General features: G+C 41.8%; 1 protein-coding gene across 2 annotated transcripts in view; it reads right to left on the bottom strand.

Moving 5' to 3' along the window:
- The window catches only part of OPTN (optineurin), a 38,706-nt gene that overhangs the window by 18,507 nt on the left and 3,420 nt on the right, over positions 1-16,779 (bottom strand). For both annotated transcript variants that reach the window (XR_006337012.1, XM_043883678.1), the window contains exons 2-6: positions 13,365-13,541; positions 12,288-12,490; positions 8,140-8,322; positions 5,824-5,897; positions 3,863-3,997 (exon numbers count right to left, since the gene is read on the bottom strand). Coding sequence is in view for 1 of the 2 variants with exons in the window: in XM_043883678.1 (XP_043739613.1) it covers positions 3,863-3,997; positions 5,824-5,897; positions 8,140-8,322; positions 12,288-12,490; positions 13,365-13,530 (761 nt within the window). In the remaining variant the exon portion in view is untranslated. The remainder of the gene's footprint in view (positions 1-3,862; positions 3,998-5,823; positions 5,898-8,139; positions 8,323-12,287; positions 12,491-13,364; positions 13,542-16,779) is intronic.

Below are 16,779 nucleotides of genomic sequence, written 5' to 3'. Positions count from 1 at the left end.
TTATGCATGTATATTATATTTATGTGTACTTTTAGTATATGCTATATACAGTTTATTTATGACTAAATGTTGCAATCATTATAACCCTAAAACTGTTCCATTATGCCCCCTGTCTTATGTGGTTTAGCACTCTGCATTCCTAAGAAGTTCATTCACACATAGAAATTCATTGACTTCACAACTCTATAAGGTAAATAAATTTTATCCCAAAGTGTGTGTGTGTGTATGTCACATTCTATGAGGTCAGTATTTCTCTCATACCAAAACCAGACAAAGACATTACAAGAAAACTACAGACCAACACCCCTTAGGAATACACATGCAAAAATCTTTACTAAGAAGACTAGCAATCCAAGCCAGCAACATACAGCATATCATATATCATGACCAAGTGTGATTTATCCAGGAATGAAAAGTTAGTTTAACATCAGAAAATCAATCAATACTTTTAGAGTTAAAAAAAACACACAATCATCTTCATAGACTCAGCAGAAGCATTTAACAAAATGCAAAACATTTTCATGATAAAGATTGCAACCAGAAATAGAAAAGAGCGTCTCAACTTGACAAAAGCATCTATGAAAAACAAAGCTAATACCACCAATTTAGTGGTGAAAGACTGAACGCATTCCCCCCAAGATCAGGAACAAGACAAGTATATCTACTTTCTCTACTTTTATTTAACATTGTACTGGAAGTTCTAGCCAGGGCAATCATGGAAGTAATAAATAAATAAATAAATAAATAAATAAAAGAAATAGTGGTTGATAAGGAAGAGGTAACACTATTTCTTTGCAAATGACATGGTCTTGTATAAAAAAAATACTAAGGAAGCCACTAAAAAAAAAAAAAAGATTATTGCTAATAAATGAATTCAGCAAGGTTGAAGGCTACAAGATCAATATACAAAAATCAGTTATATTTCTCTACACTAACAATGGACAGCAAGGATATCAAACCAGTCAATCCTAAAGGAAATCAACCCTGAATATTCATTGGAAGGACTGATGCTGAGGCTTCAGTACTTTGGCCACCTGGTGTGAAAAGTTGACACTTTGGAAAAGACCCTGATGCTAGGAAAGTTTGAGGTCAAGAGGAGAAGTGGATGACAGAAGATGAGATGGTTGGATGGCATCACTGACTCAGTGGACATGAGTTTGTGCAATCTCAGGGAGATTAAGTAAAGGACAGAGGTGCCTGGCATGCTGCAGTTCATGGGGTTGCAAAGAGTCAGACATGACTTAGCAACTGAACACCAACACTAACAATGAAAAATCCAAAAATGAAATCAAGAAAATAATTTCATGTATTATAGTACCAAAAAGACTGGAATACATAGGAATTAATTTTGAAAAAGAACTGCAAGACCTATACGCTGAAAACTATAACACATCATTGGAAGAAATTAAGGATGACCTAAGGAAATGGAAAGAAACCCATGTTCATGGATCAGAAGACTTCATATTGTTAAGATGGCAATGTTCCTCAAATCGATCTCCAGATTCAATGCAATCCCTAACAAAATCCCAGCTTAAAAATAATAAACTTATTCTAAGAGTTATATAAGAAAAACAAGGGACCCACCAAAACAATCTTTTTAAAAGAACAACAAAATTGGCGGACCTACATTTCAGAATTTCAAATTTTATTACAAAACTAATTAAGACAGTGTAGTATCACCATTAGGACAGACACTTAGATCAACTGAACAAAACTGAGCATTTAGGAATTAATCTTTATATTTGTTTATGGTCAACTGATTTACGCCAGGGGTGTCAGTGAGAAAAAAATTATCTTTTCAACAAATGGTGTCAGGACAACCAGGTATCCACAGACACAAGAATGAAGTTGGACCTTCACCTTACACCATGCACAAAAATGCACTCTCAACATAGATCAGAGACTTAAATGTAAGAGCTAAAACTATAAAACAATTAGGAGAAAACACAGGAGTGAATCTCTGTGGGTTAGGCAGTGGTTTCTTAGCTACAACACCAAAAACAGAAGTGACCCAAAATCCAAATAGATAAATTGGACTAGAGCAAAATAAAAAAGAATTTTGTGCTGCAAATGATACCATCAAAGAAATGAAAAGATAATTCACAGAATGGGAGAGAATATTTACAAATCATATACCTCACGTCATTCAATAATTAAGAGACAATCCAAACTTTTTAATGGGCAAAGAAGAAGATACACATATGGCCAACATGCGTATTCATCCCTGGGGAAACAGAATCACAATCACAGTGAGATACCACTTCACATCCACAAGGATGGCCATAATCAAAAAGACAAACAGCGAGTGTTGGCGTGGATGCTGGTGAGAATGTAAAATGGTGCAGCCACTGTGGAAAACAGTTTGGTTGTTTCTTAAAACATTAGGCAGAGAGTAGCCATGTGACCCAACAATTTAACTCCTAGGTATATACCCAGCGAATTAAAAAACTATGCCCACACAAAAAACTGTGCCTGAATGTAGACAGCAAATATTACTCGTAATAGGCAAAAAGTGGAAACAACCCAAATGTTCATTAAATGATGAACAGATAAACAAAATGCTGTCTAGTCACACCATAGAATATTATTCAGCAACAAAAAGGAATGAAGATTGACAAATGCTATACCATGAATGAGCTTTGAAAACATTATGGTAAATAAAATAAGCCAGTCACAAAAGACCACATGTTGCATGATTCAATTTGTATGAAGAGTCCAGAAAAGCTAAGTCTATGGAGACAGAAAAGTAGATTACCAGGAGGAAAGAGGAATGAGTGCTAACAAGTACTGGGTTTCTTATTGGGGGAAAAAATGTTCTAAAATTATAATGTGGTAAAAGCTACATAACTCTGTGACTATTCTAAAAAAAAATTAAAATGTACACTTTAAATGGATGAATTTTATGGCATCTTAATTATATTCCAATAAAGCTTATTTAACTTTTATGCAGAGTACATCATGAGAAACGCTGGGCTGGAAGAAGCACAAGCTGGAATCAAGATTGCTGGGAGAAATATCAATAACCTCAGATATGCAGATGACACCACCCTTATGGCAGAAAGTGAAGAGGAACCAAAGAGCCTCTTGATGAAAGTGAAAGAGGACAGTGAAAAAGTTGGCTTAAAGCTCAACATTCAGAAAACTAGGATCATGGCATCTGGTCCCATCACTTCATGGCAAACAGATGGGGAAACAGTGGAAACAGTGTCAGACTTTATTTTTTGGGGCTCCAAAATCACTGCAGATGGTGACTGTAGCCATGAAATTAAAAGACACTTACTCCTTGGAAGGAAAGTTATGACCAACCTAGACAGCATATTAAAAAGCAGAGACATTACTTTGCCAACAAAGGTCTGTCTAGTCAAGGCTATGGTTTTTCCAGTGGTCGTGTATGGATGTGAGAGTTGGACTGTGAAGAAAGCTGAGTGCCGAAGAATTGATGCTTTTGAACTGTGGTGTTGGAGAAGACTCTTGAGAGTTCCTTGGACTGCAAGGAGATCCAACCAGTCCATCATAAAGGAGATCCTGGGTGTTCATTGGAAGGACTGATGCTGAAGCTGAAACTCCAATACTCTGGCCACCTGATGCGAAGAGCTGACTCATTGGAAAAGACCCTGATGTTGGGAAAGATTGAGGGCAGGAGGAGAAGGGGATGACAGAGGATGAGATGGTTGGATGGCATCACCGACTCAATGGACATGGGTTTGGGTAAACTCCAGCAGTTGGTGATGGACAGTGAGGCCTGGCGTGCTGCAATTCATGGGTTCACAAAGAGTTGGACATGACTGAGTGAGTGAGCTGAACTGAACTGAAAACCATTAAAAAAGCAATGTATGCATTTTCTGCGTTGCTTATTTCATACCTTTCTTTGGCTTCCTTGAGGGCAATTTCAAGTCTCTCCACCTTCTGGTTTCCTTCCCTTAGACAATGCAGGAGCTGGCTCACAGTTAATTCCTCAAACTCCACGTAATTCCTGGTACCTTCTGCAGATTTGCTCCTACATCAGGACAGCAGAAAGGTTTCTGAGAATATGAAAATGTTGGAGTCTAACAATATTACTGGAACTAGTTAAAAGGAACAGCTTTCCAGAATATTCTTCTGTTAATTCTCATTTACAGACCAAGCATAGTTGGCCTGGTGACAACCAGAGCCTGGGTCCTCCATGCTGTCCGGGGAAGGAGTGAGGCTGATGAGTCGGCTCCCCTTACTCTGCACACGCTCACTCCCTCCACGTGGTCACAGTGTCCACAGCACCAGACCCCAGGACCCACAGAGGCAGTGGAGGAGAGGGAGCCCCGGTTTTGGAGCCCTGCTTTCCTAGAGGACTCATCTCCAAGAGGACCACGGTCACACATGTGCTGCCTGTGGTGACATGCAGTCCACTGGTCTTTCTCCAACTTGACAGAAAACACCACATTCTTAAGTCAGGAGAAGAAAAAGCATTTTTGTTTTTGGTTTCTAATAACTAGAGTACAGAAATGTAGGCACTGTTGGTATGTCAAATATATTTCTTGACTTCAAACTCAGATTAAATGAAGAGGCAGTTCAATGATGAAGAAAACCACGGCCATCACTGCAGTAACTAAACATTCTGGAAATCTACGCTGATACTAATAGCAGCTATGCCTTCGGTAACCTACCCAAGTTCACGCATCTAACAAAGAGCCAGGATTCAGGATTCAATCCCAGTTCCCATCACCAAAGCTCAAACTCCAACCCCGGAGATCAATCTCTGACTCCTTAAAATACTTTCAAACAAGGTAAAGAAGCTGTTATTAAAACACAGCTGTGTGGTTTAAAAGAAGAAGTGGTATTTACACAGCTATACATGAAGAGGAAGTGGCTTAGAAATTTCGAACACGTCTTTCTTCCTTCTCACCACTTTCAGGAAAGTCTTCTGATATTAAAAAGGCAATATGGGGGGCGGGGGTAGTTATTTCTAATTAAAAAAGGGAGTAACTTTCATTTCTGCCAACTGCCCTGTTTGGTGAAAGAAATCTAATCCTGATTTTTTGCCTCATACAAGGGCTTGGCAGCATAACTGAGGGGAAAAAAAAACATTTTTATAAGTCCATTCATCAAGTTACAGAAAAAAGATATTAAAAGTCTCTGAAGGAAGAGATGCTTAGGGAAATTTCAGGTAAATCTTCTTAAGCAGATTCATACAGTAGTAACCTGCTTACAGGGGATGAGCTAATAGCACATTCTGGGTCACAGCTACTTATAAGAGACTCAGGTGCCCAGACCCCCTGCCATCGCCTCCTTAAGGTCCCCCTACTATTTAAGATCGCTGTCTACTAGGCACAAGTCTACTGAAGATTCCCCAGGTACAATATCTGGACACTCTGAAAAAACAGCCATAACCCAGAGCAACTACAGTCATTGTTATGGAACACTATCCTATATTAGCCACTTTGCCTTGTACTCGGGAATGAACAGGGAAGAGAAAAAGGAAACATCGTCCTTAACAGCTGGGAAGCCTAGTCCGGGGCAGACTGCACTCGTAAACACATGAGGAAACATGGGTCTCTTAACTGAGAACCAGCTTGTTTTCACTTCTCACCTGATGGCGATGAAACACCTCTACACAGAGTGGTGAGGGGTTAGTTAGCCTACCAAGGCACCAAACATAGTTTTTATTCTCTACCAGTGGGCTGCAACAATAAATATGAATAGCATTCAAACTAAACATTCTGGAAAGGCCCCAGTGTAAATCGGTAAGTGGCTTTTTCAGCCCACCATGTTTGGCCTCGCAGGGGTGAGGGCAAAGTCACAGGACCGCCCAGCGTGCCTGTCTGATAGCCTGACTCTGTCTTCACACACCTGTCAACAGAATGAGTTCTTGTGGGCCTAGGACTTGTCTTGATTTCTTTTGCTGCCACATCTGCTTCGCCCTCCTGTAAAAGCAGAAATGAGAGAGGTTTAACATAGCATGCCTGTAAGACAAATTCTCCAGCAAAAGAGAAAAAGGTGAAAGATCAAGAATTTGGATGACACATAACCCAAGGAATCTACCAAACACAGAAACATGAGATGCTTCAGTTCAGTCACTCAAATGGAATGGAAGTTTATCCTTCCCTCAACCTGCATGCCCCGTCAGGATTATAAATATCCAGATGAAGACGAGAAGGCCGGGCTCCTCTCATTCAGCACAGTCATCCTGACCCCACATACAGGAAAGCTTATCTCGTCTCTCTCTCTCGTTGGCAGTTCCCTTCTCTACAAGTTAAGGTCACACACAGCTAATGACAATTCCACATGCTTTTCCCACACACTCCTTCAAAATGCAAAATGTGGGACTTCCCTGGTGGTCGAGTGGTTAAGAATCTACCTGCCAATGCAGGACATGGGTTCAATCCCTGGTCCAGAAAAATTCCACATGCTGCAGAGCAACTGGGCACATGTACCACAACTCCTGAGCTCACTCACCTACAGCTTGTGTTCCACAACAAGAGAAGCCACTGCAAAGAGAAGAATCGCTCCCACTCGCTGCAACTAGAGAAAGCCTGTGCACAACCACAAAGACCCAGAGCAGCCAGAAATAAATAAATAAATCTGAAAAAATAAAAAAATAAAATGCAAAATGCTAGAACTTGCTGAAGCCACTTGCAAAGAAGGCTGTCTTCTGTGGGCAAGGCTCACAAAGTGAAAGGCTGGCTCCCATTGAATTGAAACTCATCTGCTTCTTGGGTCACTTAGGGAACAGGGGGCGCTAAGACCACTTCAATGATTTGAAAGACATTTCTAGTCCAGTGAGCTAGTGGAAAAATACAGAGGTGGTTCTCGATAATTTTGTATGCACACACTGTTCCTAAGTCTTGGGCAGTGTTTTTCTGTTCATAGGAGCAAGGCAAGAAAAACATGTTTACACTAGAAATAACTGTCACTCATCAGTGAGGGAGAACATTATGGTAACCATGCACCCCAAAGAAAGAAGCCTCATTTGGAAACTTCTGATACGCTCCTTAGACTTCCTGAATTTTATCAGTTATTTGCAGAAGGTGAAAGCTCTTTGATCAATGTTTTCATAATCTTTGCTCGTGTGCAGAATGAGTGCTCTGACACAGGGTACCTCCTGATTAGGATTTTCTCTTGACTTCAGCCCCTATTCATCTAAAATTTCTGAGGGGTGTGGGTGGCAGGGTTATTAACAGCCATTTTCCATTTCTGTTCATCTTTAGCGCAGCAGATTAATGATAAAGTGAAGAGAGTCATGCTCTGGTGTTTCAGACATATCCAGTAGTTGAGTTGTTTGTAAGGTGCACTGTCACTCCACCTCACCCCCACTTGTCTACATGGAGGGTTTTCTCTTCCAGAGACACAGTTAAGCTCTTTTCCTGTATCAGACGTGTGCTCTGACAAAGCTGGGCTGACTGTACAGTGGAGGACTGTACCATCCTGTGCCTGTCTCCCTCAATCTGTATTCCATTTTTTTTTTTCTAGTAGCAAAGAAGGAGGTTTCCCTTCTAGCAGGACTACCCACACACCAGCTACCCGCCGACACATGCTTCTCATCAGAACAGGCCAGCCTGTGCTGCCTTGCCCAGCTCGCTTCATTTGGGGCTGCACATAAAAGCCAGTAAGATAATGCTGGCTTCAGAATCTGTCCTCGGCGCTTCCCTAGCAGCTGCTGTTGGAGCGGAGGGAGAAGCCCGGCTATCCCCTGGGGCTACAGCCAGAGCACCTCTGCTCCTGCTTTTCTCCACTTCTTATTTTTAATATGCCTACGTTCCTCATAGGACTTGTCTGAAAAGAGGATTCTATGATTAGTAAGTGGCGAGCCTTTGATTTTACTGCATCTGATCATGATTCTGCTTACCTAAGTGAAATGCTGAACACAGCTTTGAAACCTGGGCTGAACAAGTTTATACTTTTTTTTTTTCCTTTTTAGGTCAGATAAATTATTCAGGATGTACTGGGGGAAAAAAAGGACTATCTCTCCAGTCATAAAAGGTAATCAGTATTTTCCATTTCAGCTGTGATAGCCACAAGCATGATGTTTTATATTTATGCTGACTACGCTGAAATTTCCCCACTGTTTGGCTTTCCCATGTTGAAAGGAAGCAGTGATATTTCTAGCAGTTGTCCAGGTGAGGTTTTATAATTTGCTTAAGACAAAACCAAAACCAACACACTTACAGCCATCCTGATTTCAACAAAGGAGTCTTCAGAGGAGCCGCTTGAATTCAGCTTGAGTTGCAATTCAGACACGATGCCCAGAAGATCTGCCTTTTCAGCTTGGAGGCGTGCCACCTGGGTCTTCAGCTGTTCCACTTCTTGTTCCACTTCTGCCTTGGGGACCTTGGGGTCCCCAGTGATGTCCTGGAAACAATGTGGAGCAAAGTGAACGAATGACTCAAGCCAAGGACTCTGCCATCAAACTCAAGTGCCTCTATACCTCCTGGTAACAGAGCTGTGCTTCACAGTAGGGAATTCTAGCTTTTCCTCGGCAATTTATTTTGATATACCATTTAAAAAGGAAAAATTTACTTTGTCGTGTGCAAATAATAGGAAGTTAAACTCATGACAAGCAAGGTTTCCTCAATATGCTGAAAGAAATAACCTGATTATCATGAAAATAACCAACCAGACTTTGGCAATGGTTGACTAGTAAACTACAGCCCCAAATCCCAGAAAATAAGGATAAAGAACTGCCACAACTCAACCTCTTCCTTTTTTTTTTTTTCTCCTTCCACCCCCTCTCTCCTCATACTTGTCATTTCTGCCTACAAGCCAAAGCATCAAGGGTATGACAGTATGGTGATGGCAAAACACAATGAAAGGTCCCAAATCCTCCCAGCCATGTAGGTTGGTTGTTACAATATTTTATGCTGGTGTTTTAAGGTTGCTAAAGGTAAATCTGGTGAGAAATAAGAAAACTGAAAATTCAGAGGCTGGTACCAAGGGTGGAAAATTAATTTTGGCCTCTACAAACATTAACGGGCTTCCCTTGATAAACTAATAAACATTAATATTTTCCTAATGTCGAGTACCTGTTGTGTTCATCCTGTTGCAATTACCACATATGACAAAGTCATAAAAGAAAGAGCTTGCTAACATGTGGTGTTTTTACTCGGGAGAAGGGAGAACAGACTCTAGTCCACACTCTGCTAATCAGAGCATGTGTTGCCTTGAACAGATTCCCTTAAAGTCTTGGCTTCAGTTTTCTTGGATCAGAAAGACTTGGTATCATGCTGTCTCTGTGGCCTCATCTAGCTGTAACCTTGGCCTCCTGATTTCTTCCCTCACGGCTCTTATAAACATGGCACCACCAGAAATATGTATACTTGAGATTACCAGAGGACTGCAACATTGAAAATTCAACCCCCTCCCCCGCGCCCCCCCCCCCCCCCCCAACAAACACCCTCTGACAGATTTTGTAAGGAATGGTAAACAGGCCCAAAGGCTCATAGTAGAACCAAAAAATAATCAGAAAGGCATGTGTATGGATCATAAACCAGCTAGTCTGTGAAGTGTTAAGAGAGTGAGAGCTAGGTAGTAATTGGCACATGGAAGAGCCCATCACACCAGTGGAATCACGCTCTGCCTTCTTCTGGACCATCCCCTTGCCAGGAAACTCTCATAGGCTTTAGGAAAAAGCAACTCCTAAAACTGAAGAGTTAGGTCTGCAAGGAAAAGCTCAAAGTTTGTACAGTCTCTCCTGCTAATGATTCAGACCACAGAAATGTATATTTAAAGGCATAAAAGTGAAAAAAAGGAAAGGTACTGCCTAGTTGGAACCAGGAAGCAAGCAGGCAAGGGGAAGACTATGCCCTGTGAGAAACCTTCACATCCACTCTCTTGACCTTCCTGAGGACACTGAGTGGAATGGATAGAAGTCCATTCCTTCCACATCTTTCCACAAAGGAAGGAAACAGAGTTTTAAACAAGTGCCTGAGGACCAGGGATATAAGGCCATGACTCTTGAGTCTCAGAAGTCAGGTTAATTTTCTTTTTCACAATTGTGTGGATCTCTTCTTTATCCTCGGGCTTCCCTGGTGGCTCAGACAGTAAAAAACCTGCCTGCAATGCAGAAGACCCGTATTTGATTGATGGGTCAGGAAGATCCCCTGGAGAAGGGAATGGCAACCCACTCCAGTATTCTTGGGTGGAGAATCCCATGGAGCCTGGGCACACAGAGGAGCTTACAGTGCATGGGGTTGCAAAGAGTCGGATACTACTGAATGACTAACACTTAATTATCCTTGGGAAATTATGGATCTGCAAAACACCTTGTGAGGTGACACTTAAAACTTCTCTTCATTTCACTGTTTAGGCTCTGTCCATCATCTTCCTGGATGAAACTCCCAGGGTTTGTTCTCTGGGATCTCAAGCCCAACTAAATTATTTCTATCTTTCATCACTTTTTGAGCACTTAGCATTGATTAGCCTTTGGGAAACAATTTCCCTTTTTCTGTGCTTCTATTGTCTTGGAAATGTGCCCAGGCTGATATGTCATTTTATAATACAAAACAAGTCTAATGACCTTTGCCTGGCAATTTGTAGTTAAAAGTCAAAAAGGATTCTTTAGACATCTGTATACCTATGGTGGCTTCCAAGGTGGCACTAGTGATAAAGAACCTGGCTGTCAATGCAGGAGATGTGAAAGACGTGGGTTCAATCCCTGGGGAAGATCCTCTGGAGAAGGAAATAGCAACCCACTCCAGTACTCTTGCCTAAAGAATCCCATGGACAGAGGAGTCTGGCGAGCTATAGTCCATAGTGTCGCAAAGAGTCAGACAGGACTGAAGTGACTTCAGTTCAATTCAGTCACTCAGTCGTGTCCGACTCTTTGCGACCCCATGGACTGCAGCACGCCAGGCTTCCCTGTCCATCACCAGCTCCCGGAGCTTGCTCAAACTCATGGCCATCGAGTCGGTGACTTACCACCGCACAAACCTATGGCTGATTCATGCTGATGTTATGTCAGAAACTAACACAAATTGTAAAGCAATTATCCTTTAATTAAAAATAAATAAAAGGAAAAAAAAAAGGATTCTTTAGAGATCACCATGATGTCTATGAAAAGTGAAGTCGATTAGTCATTTCCGACTCTTTAGCCTACCAGGCTCCTCTGTCCATGGGATTCTCCAGGCAAGAATACTGGAGTGGATTGCCATTTCCTTCTCCAGGGGATCTTCCCGACCCAGGGATAGAACCCGGGTATCCTACATTGCGGGCAGATGCTTTACCCTCTGAGCCACCAGGTCTGTAATTCAGTGAAATCAGGACAGAATCAGTCATACCTCAGCCTCACCCTGAGGGTTGGAAGGCAGGTCTCAGTGGAAACTCCCTGCTCCTTCCCTGTGCCTCACAGAACACGGAGGGCAACCCTGATGGCTGGAGGGGGTCGGGGCGGGGGTGCCTGCAGAAGCAGCAGCAAAGACAGGTCAGCGTGAGTGAGTGAGAGGCCTTGAGAGCTTCAGTAAATCAGGAAGATGAGAGGCTAAATTAAAAACAAACAAACACACACCTCAAGTGGTCCATGAAACAAAAATTAAAAGAGGTGGGGGGCAGGTGGGGGCCTGGAAGGCACAGCTTGCGGAGAAAAAACTGATGACCAAGGGTTTTGAAGAATCCTCAGTGTCTCTCTGTCCCAAGGACTCATTTCTGAGTCCTGCCTATAGTTTGCTTCAACGGATCCTCTACACTGAAAGAAGCTGTCCAGAGCTCCAGCTTCTAGTCTCAACTTCTTTCAATACTGGGACCTTTCTGGAAAACAAACAGGACTTTTCATTCACATCTTCGATACCTGTTCTCAAGGGTATCAAAGCACATTTCTCAGGTTCTTTGAGTTAGTGGAAATGTGGCAACCTTACAGCCTCATATCACACGATATAATATCTGTCAAACCATTTTTCAAAAGTAAATGTAGAACACAAAGTGAGGAATCTACTGTAGATGGAGAGAAAGGACAAGGTCAATAAGTGAAAATTCTGAGAGATAGATTTTAAAAATGTAATTCTATATCAAGGACTAAAGACCAACATTTGAATGGTTCTAGGCAGAGGTCTTTCTGTACCATCTACAATGAATACAAAATATTGATTTATAACCATAACACTCTTCTGACTATAATCAATAAGGTCAAAGTTTGACCCATTTCTTTCCTTCACCAGAGATTACACATGACCCTTAAAACTGAAACCAATCTTCTCATCACTATTCTTTCAAGATAATGCAAGCATCTAGCTGGAACTGGGAAAGTTTTGATCTCGAAGTCTAGACAAGTAAGATCCCACTACAAATACGAACATAATAAAATTACAGCTGATCAGTCCACTCACCTCAAATGCCCTTTCAGTTTTCCCTGTTAATTTTCCAAGTTCTTGCTTCAGTTTTTCATTTTCAAGGCTCAGTGCTGTTAAGCGCTCTTTGGCTTCTTTGCTTTGAGTCTCAAAATAAAGGCGTTCTTCCTTCTGCTTCTCTGTCCAAGCTGAAAGCTCCTCAAATCGTCCTTTCATAGCTTGATTGTTTAGCTTCATGGCTTCTGCATGGGGTTCAGAGAGAGAGGTCAAAACACCAGGGGACTGGACTTGGGGTCATGAAGAGAACCTCCCCATAGATCACCTCACCATGTAGCTCTGAACATCAAAATGCCAGGGTTGGCGTGGGCTCCAGGGTCAGCTGGAAAGACTACATAGCAAAATGAGTAGTCCATGCTTTCAAACAGGACTACAAGGTCTAATGTCACCAACTGCCCTCAAGACTCTCAAGAAAATAAAACTGATTTTATTGATTTATTTTAACAAAATGTCTATTAATAACTAGCTAGACTGAGGTCCATTACTCCTGGATTCCAATACTAGTTCTGCCAAAAGCCATGGCTAGAGATATTAGAATCCTTTCTCTTAAGGTAATATTTAGGACTAACTGTAATAATAGCAGCCTTTTTATTTTTCCTTTTAAACTTAAGGCTAAATGTCATTTTGCCATTTCCCAGAGATACGTAATTTTATTCTTACCTGCATCCAAAAGTAAACAATGGGAACAGCTTTAGCCTTGCTGTTTTTAGTCACTAAGTCATGTCCAATTCTTTTGTGGCTCCAAGGACTATAGCCCACCAGGCTTCTCTGTCCATGGGATTCTCCAGGCAAGAATATTGGAGTGAGTTGCCATTCCCTTCTCCAGGGGATCATCCTGACCCAGGGATCAAACCCACATCTCCCACATTGGCAGGCGGATTCTTTACCACTGAGCCACCCGGGAAGCAGTTTTAGTCTGACTAAGAGCTAGTCGTGTGCTCTATCTCTCCCCAAGGAACCAGGTGCAGAGAAAGGGATTCACCTACAAGCTATTACCAAGGGACTGTGTTCCCAAAGGCCACGGGTGCATGGAGAAACACCGGGCGGGGTGTTGCTTACCTTTCAGCTGATGGTTCTCGATTAGAAGCTCTCTCATCTGCTGCAGCAGCTCGTGTGGGGTGAACGTGTCCAGGTTTGGGGGAGCCAGATTGGGGGGTCCATTTCCTGTGGTTTCGTTGGGGCTGTCCCCCTTCTCAGTCAGGCAGCTAAGCGGTTGGTGGGACATGGCAGCAGTTCCTACGGAAAAATCACAAACTGAAAACATAACCATCTCCCACCACACTGGGTCCTCAGGAGTTCACAAACCCATATGCAAGTCCTAAGAAGTATTCTAGAAGGGGCTGACTTTCTTTCCCATTACATTTTGAACAATCTTGATTCTTTCTTTCAAACAAGAAAGATACATCCTTGCTTCAGTCTGTATGTATGTGTCTGTGTATAAAGGGGTACAGTGAGGAGCTGGGGGGGTGGAGGAGGAAGAGATGGGAATGATATCAAGATGGTAAGAAATCCTAACGTGAGGCGTTCAAGAGGGTTTTTGTATGTATTTGTAGATGTGGGCAAAGGATTATTAAGTTGATTTTTTCCCAGAAAAATGTTTTAAGCTCAAATCTCCATATTTTGGGTGAACTGTATGGTATGTGAATTATATTTCAACAATTAACTGTTAAAGAATCTCCATATTTTATTTCTTATATTTTTGGCTAAGAGGAAGGGGAGAAGTAACGTATTTCAGATAATTACTATGTGCTCAATTGTCACACCAGAGTGTCAAGGTCTAATCCTCACTAAAACTCAACTAGATGGGTACTTCCTGGGTGACAGAGCTGAATTCACAGAGCTCATCCAAGGTCACTTAATGAGAGGCAAAATCGAGCATTAAGGATGATTCTAAAACCCAGCCCTGTCATACAATGAAGGTACCACTGAGTATCTAGGCTTTCATAGTTTACTTTTAGAAGCACACTAAAAAGACTAAGAAAACCTTGCTTAGTTCTTGCATATTCTGAGACTATTTTAAGCATATAATTTGTAAAGGGGTCACTGTGGCCACAAATAAAATGCAGGGTTAGTTGCTCAGTAGTGTCCAACTCTCTGTGACCCCAGGAACTGTAACCTGCCAGGCTCCTCTGTCCATGTGATTCTCTAGGCAAGACTACTGGAGTGTGTATGCCCTTCCCATAGATAAGATAGATGGGTATATCCCAACTGTATTTTTGTATGGCCTACCACCTCAGCAGGCACAGAAGTCAAAGACCGTGGGCAAACATTTTCTTTTCCACATTTCACAAAGATGATTCGTCCCTTCACGAGGCACTGCAGAGTCACTGGAAGCTGACGGGAGAGAAGTGCTCTCTCATCTAGCGCTGTGTCATAACCTCTGGGTGTGTGCTCTAGATGAGCGTTGAAGGCTGCCCCATTCAACTTACCCAAAGTGCACATTCTACTTTACCCCTCCATCCTGCACTACCAGCAATCTTAAACAAATAACTAAGGCTTCCAGAAGGCTTTTTTCCCCTACTTCTTAGCAATGAATTGCTTACAAACAGGTTACTACTAACTTACATTTTCACTGTGTCCCAAGAACCACATCCCTATTAAGTAGCTCCCACATGTGCCAAAGGAACCTGGCACTGCTGGCAGGCGGGCCAAGTATAAACAACTGTGTCTTTAAGAGACTACCAGGGACACTTTGGTTATGGTTTTTGTTAAGTTCCTCAATGTGTGAGGGGAGAAGCTGGGGAAAGTACCAGCTATGAGTGCTCGCACGTGAATGCAGCAAACCCTCGGAGCGCAGAGCACTGCTTCCTCCCCACTCTGGCAGGATGCAATTCCTGGGCTCTCTGGAGCCTTCCCAGAACTGAGAGTCTGGTGACCTGCTCTTGGTCTAAAGGCACCTAGAGGACTAGAGACAGTGCAAGATACCTGTAGGACTACTGAGGGGAGAGCGGGCCCTGGCCCTGGTGGCCTGCTGACTTCTCTAGAGCAGCCCGCACAGGAAAGGCATCCTTGGAATTCTTTAATGAGGATGGCAATTCTATGAAGTGTTAAACACGGATAAAGCATTCTGAGTCTTTTCAAAGCAGCTGTGTTTTACATATCCTGATTTATTTAGAAAGAGGTACACTGCCGAAGTGTGCTGTCTCTTGGCATGAGGTGACCAGAAGAGACTGCTTTTGTTTTCCCCAATAAAATTATTTGGGTTATTTTTCATAAAATAATTTGGATGATAATAATTTGGAAAAAGCCAGTTTCTGGCTTTCCCTAAAACTCACTTTTTCACAGAACTATGCTGGAGCTGAAATTTCATAAAAATGGGTTTTTTACTAAATAAAAAGTGCTCCTATCTATTTTGCAGAGAATTCTAAATACCTGACAAAGGCAAAATCCTTGTAACATGTTTTATTCAGTTGTCAATATTAAATTTCCTCAAGTTTTCAAGGATTAGACTATACTTTTCAAAAGTAAAAGGAAACATTTAACAGGTTTTTAAAAAAAAAGTATCTAAAGCAGAGGGAAAGATGAGGAGGGGAGGGGATGGATGAAGGGAAGGGAGGAGAAAGGAGGGAAAGGGAGGGGAAGAGGTACTGTTCCTTTTCATCTTTGACTTTTTGTTTTATCTCCACCAAGACTTGAGGCACAACCATAACAGTTAAAACCAGTTCTACTTACTGACTTTCTGGTTGCCCAGGTTTTAACAGGGCATGAGGGGGAAAAAAAAAAAAGCAGGGTTATAATAAGGGAGACAATACAAAAATAAACTGGAAGACACTAACCAGATGTGTGACCTTGAGAAGACCTCCTGTGATGATTTACTGACTTGTCTAGCAAATGATGATCATTATGGTTGCTTTCAGTTCAAAAGAGCTATAAAAAGTATTCTTAAGGTTCTATCAAGATCACGGTCTAGTTCCCACTATCCAACACATATATCCCAGTACCCTCATGGCCATGCTGCCCTCTCTCACTAATACAAATGCCTGTCCCAATTATAGTGAATTCTTTGTTATGCGGCATTGCTAGAAAAAAATTATTCACTGCATTGTCTCTAGCACCTAGAACATTCCCAGAAATATACCCATCAGAGCAATAGGAAGTTAGCATAAATGCCAAAGATAAGCATATAAATACTGGAACCAAACTTTTGCTAAAAGCAATTTAATTGATTTTTGGTGACTCAAAGTGCATTTTATGATTGTAAATATTTGGGGGGCCATCATTACAAGCTATCACAATACAGTGTATATATGAGATGTCTCCTGGTAAAATGTCAGTTAGAATGCCAGTTAGAAAAGCTGAATTCTCTAAATGTTTAGCATCCCCTTGAACTACTTTCAGTTGAGAAAATGCAGATAGGTTATAAATCCTTGCACACATACATCCTCAAAGGTTACAGAAACTGGACCTAAGGCATTTACTGCAAGGTTCTGCCTGGTTAGTAACTGAATTTCTCATAAAAACCCAACCAATCTGA

Source organism: Cervus elaphus, chromosome 23, assembly GCF_910594005.1.
Source record: "Cervus elaphus chromosome 23, mCerEla1.1, whole genome shotgun sequence".
In the NCBI taxonomy this organism is placed as follows: Eukaryota; Metazoa; Chordata; class Mammalia; order Artiodactyla; family Cervidae; genus Cervus; species Cervus elaphus.
Note: the sequence above shows the minus strand (reverse complement) of the source record. Positions and strands in the feature narration are given on the sequence as shown.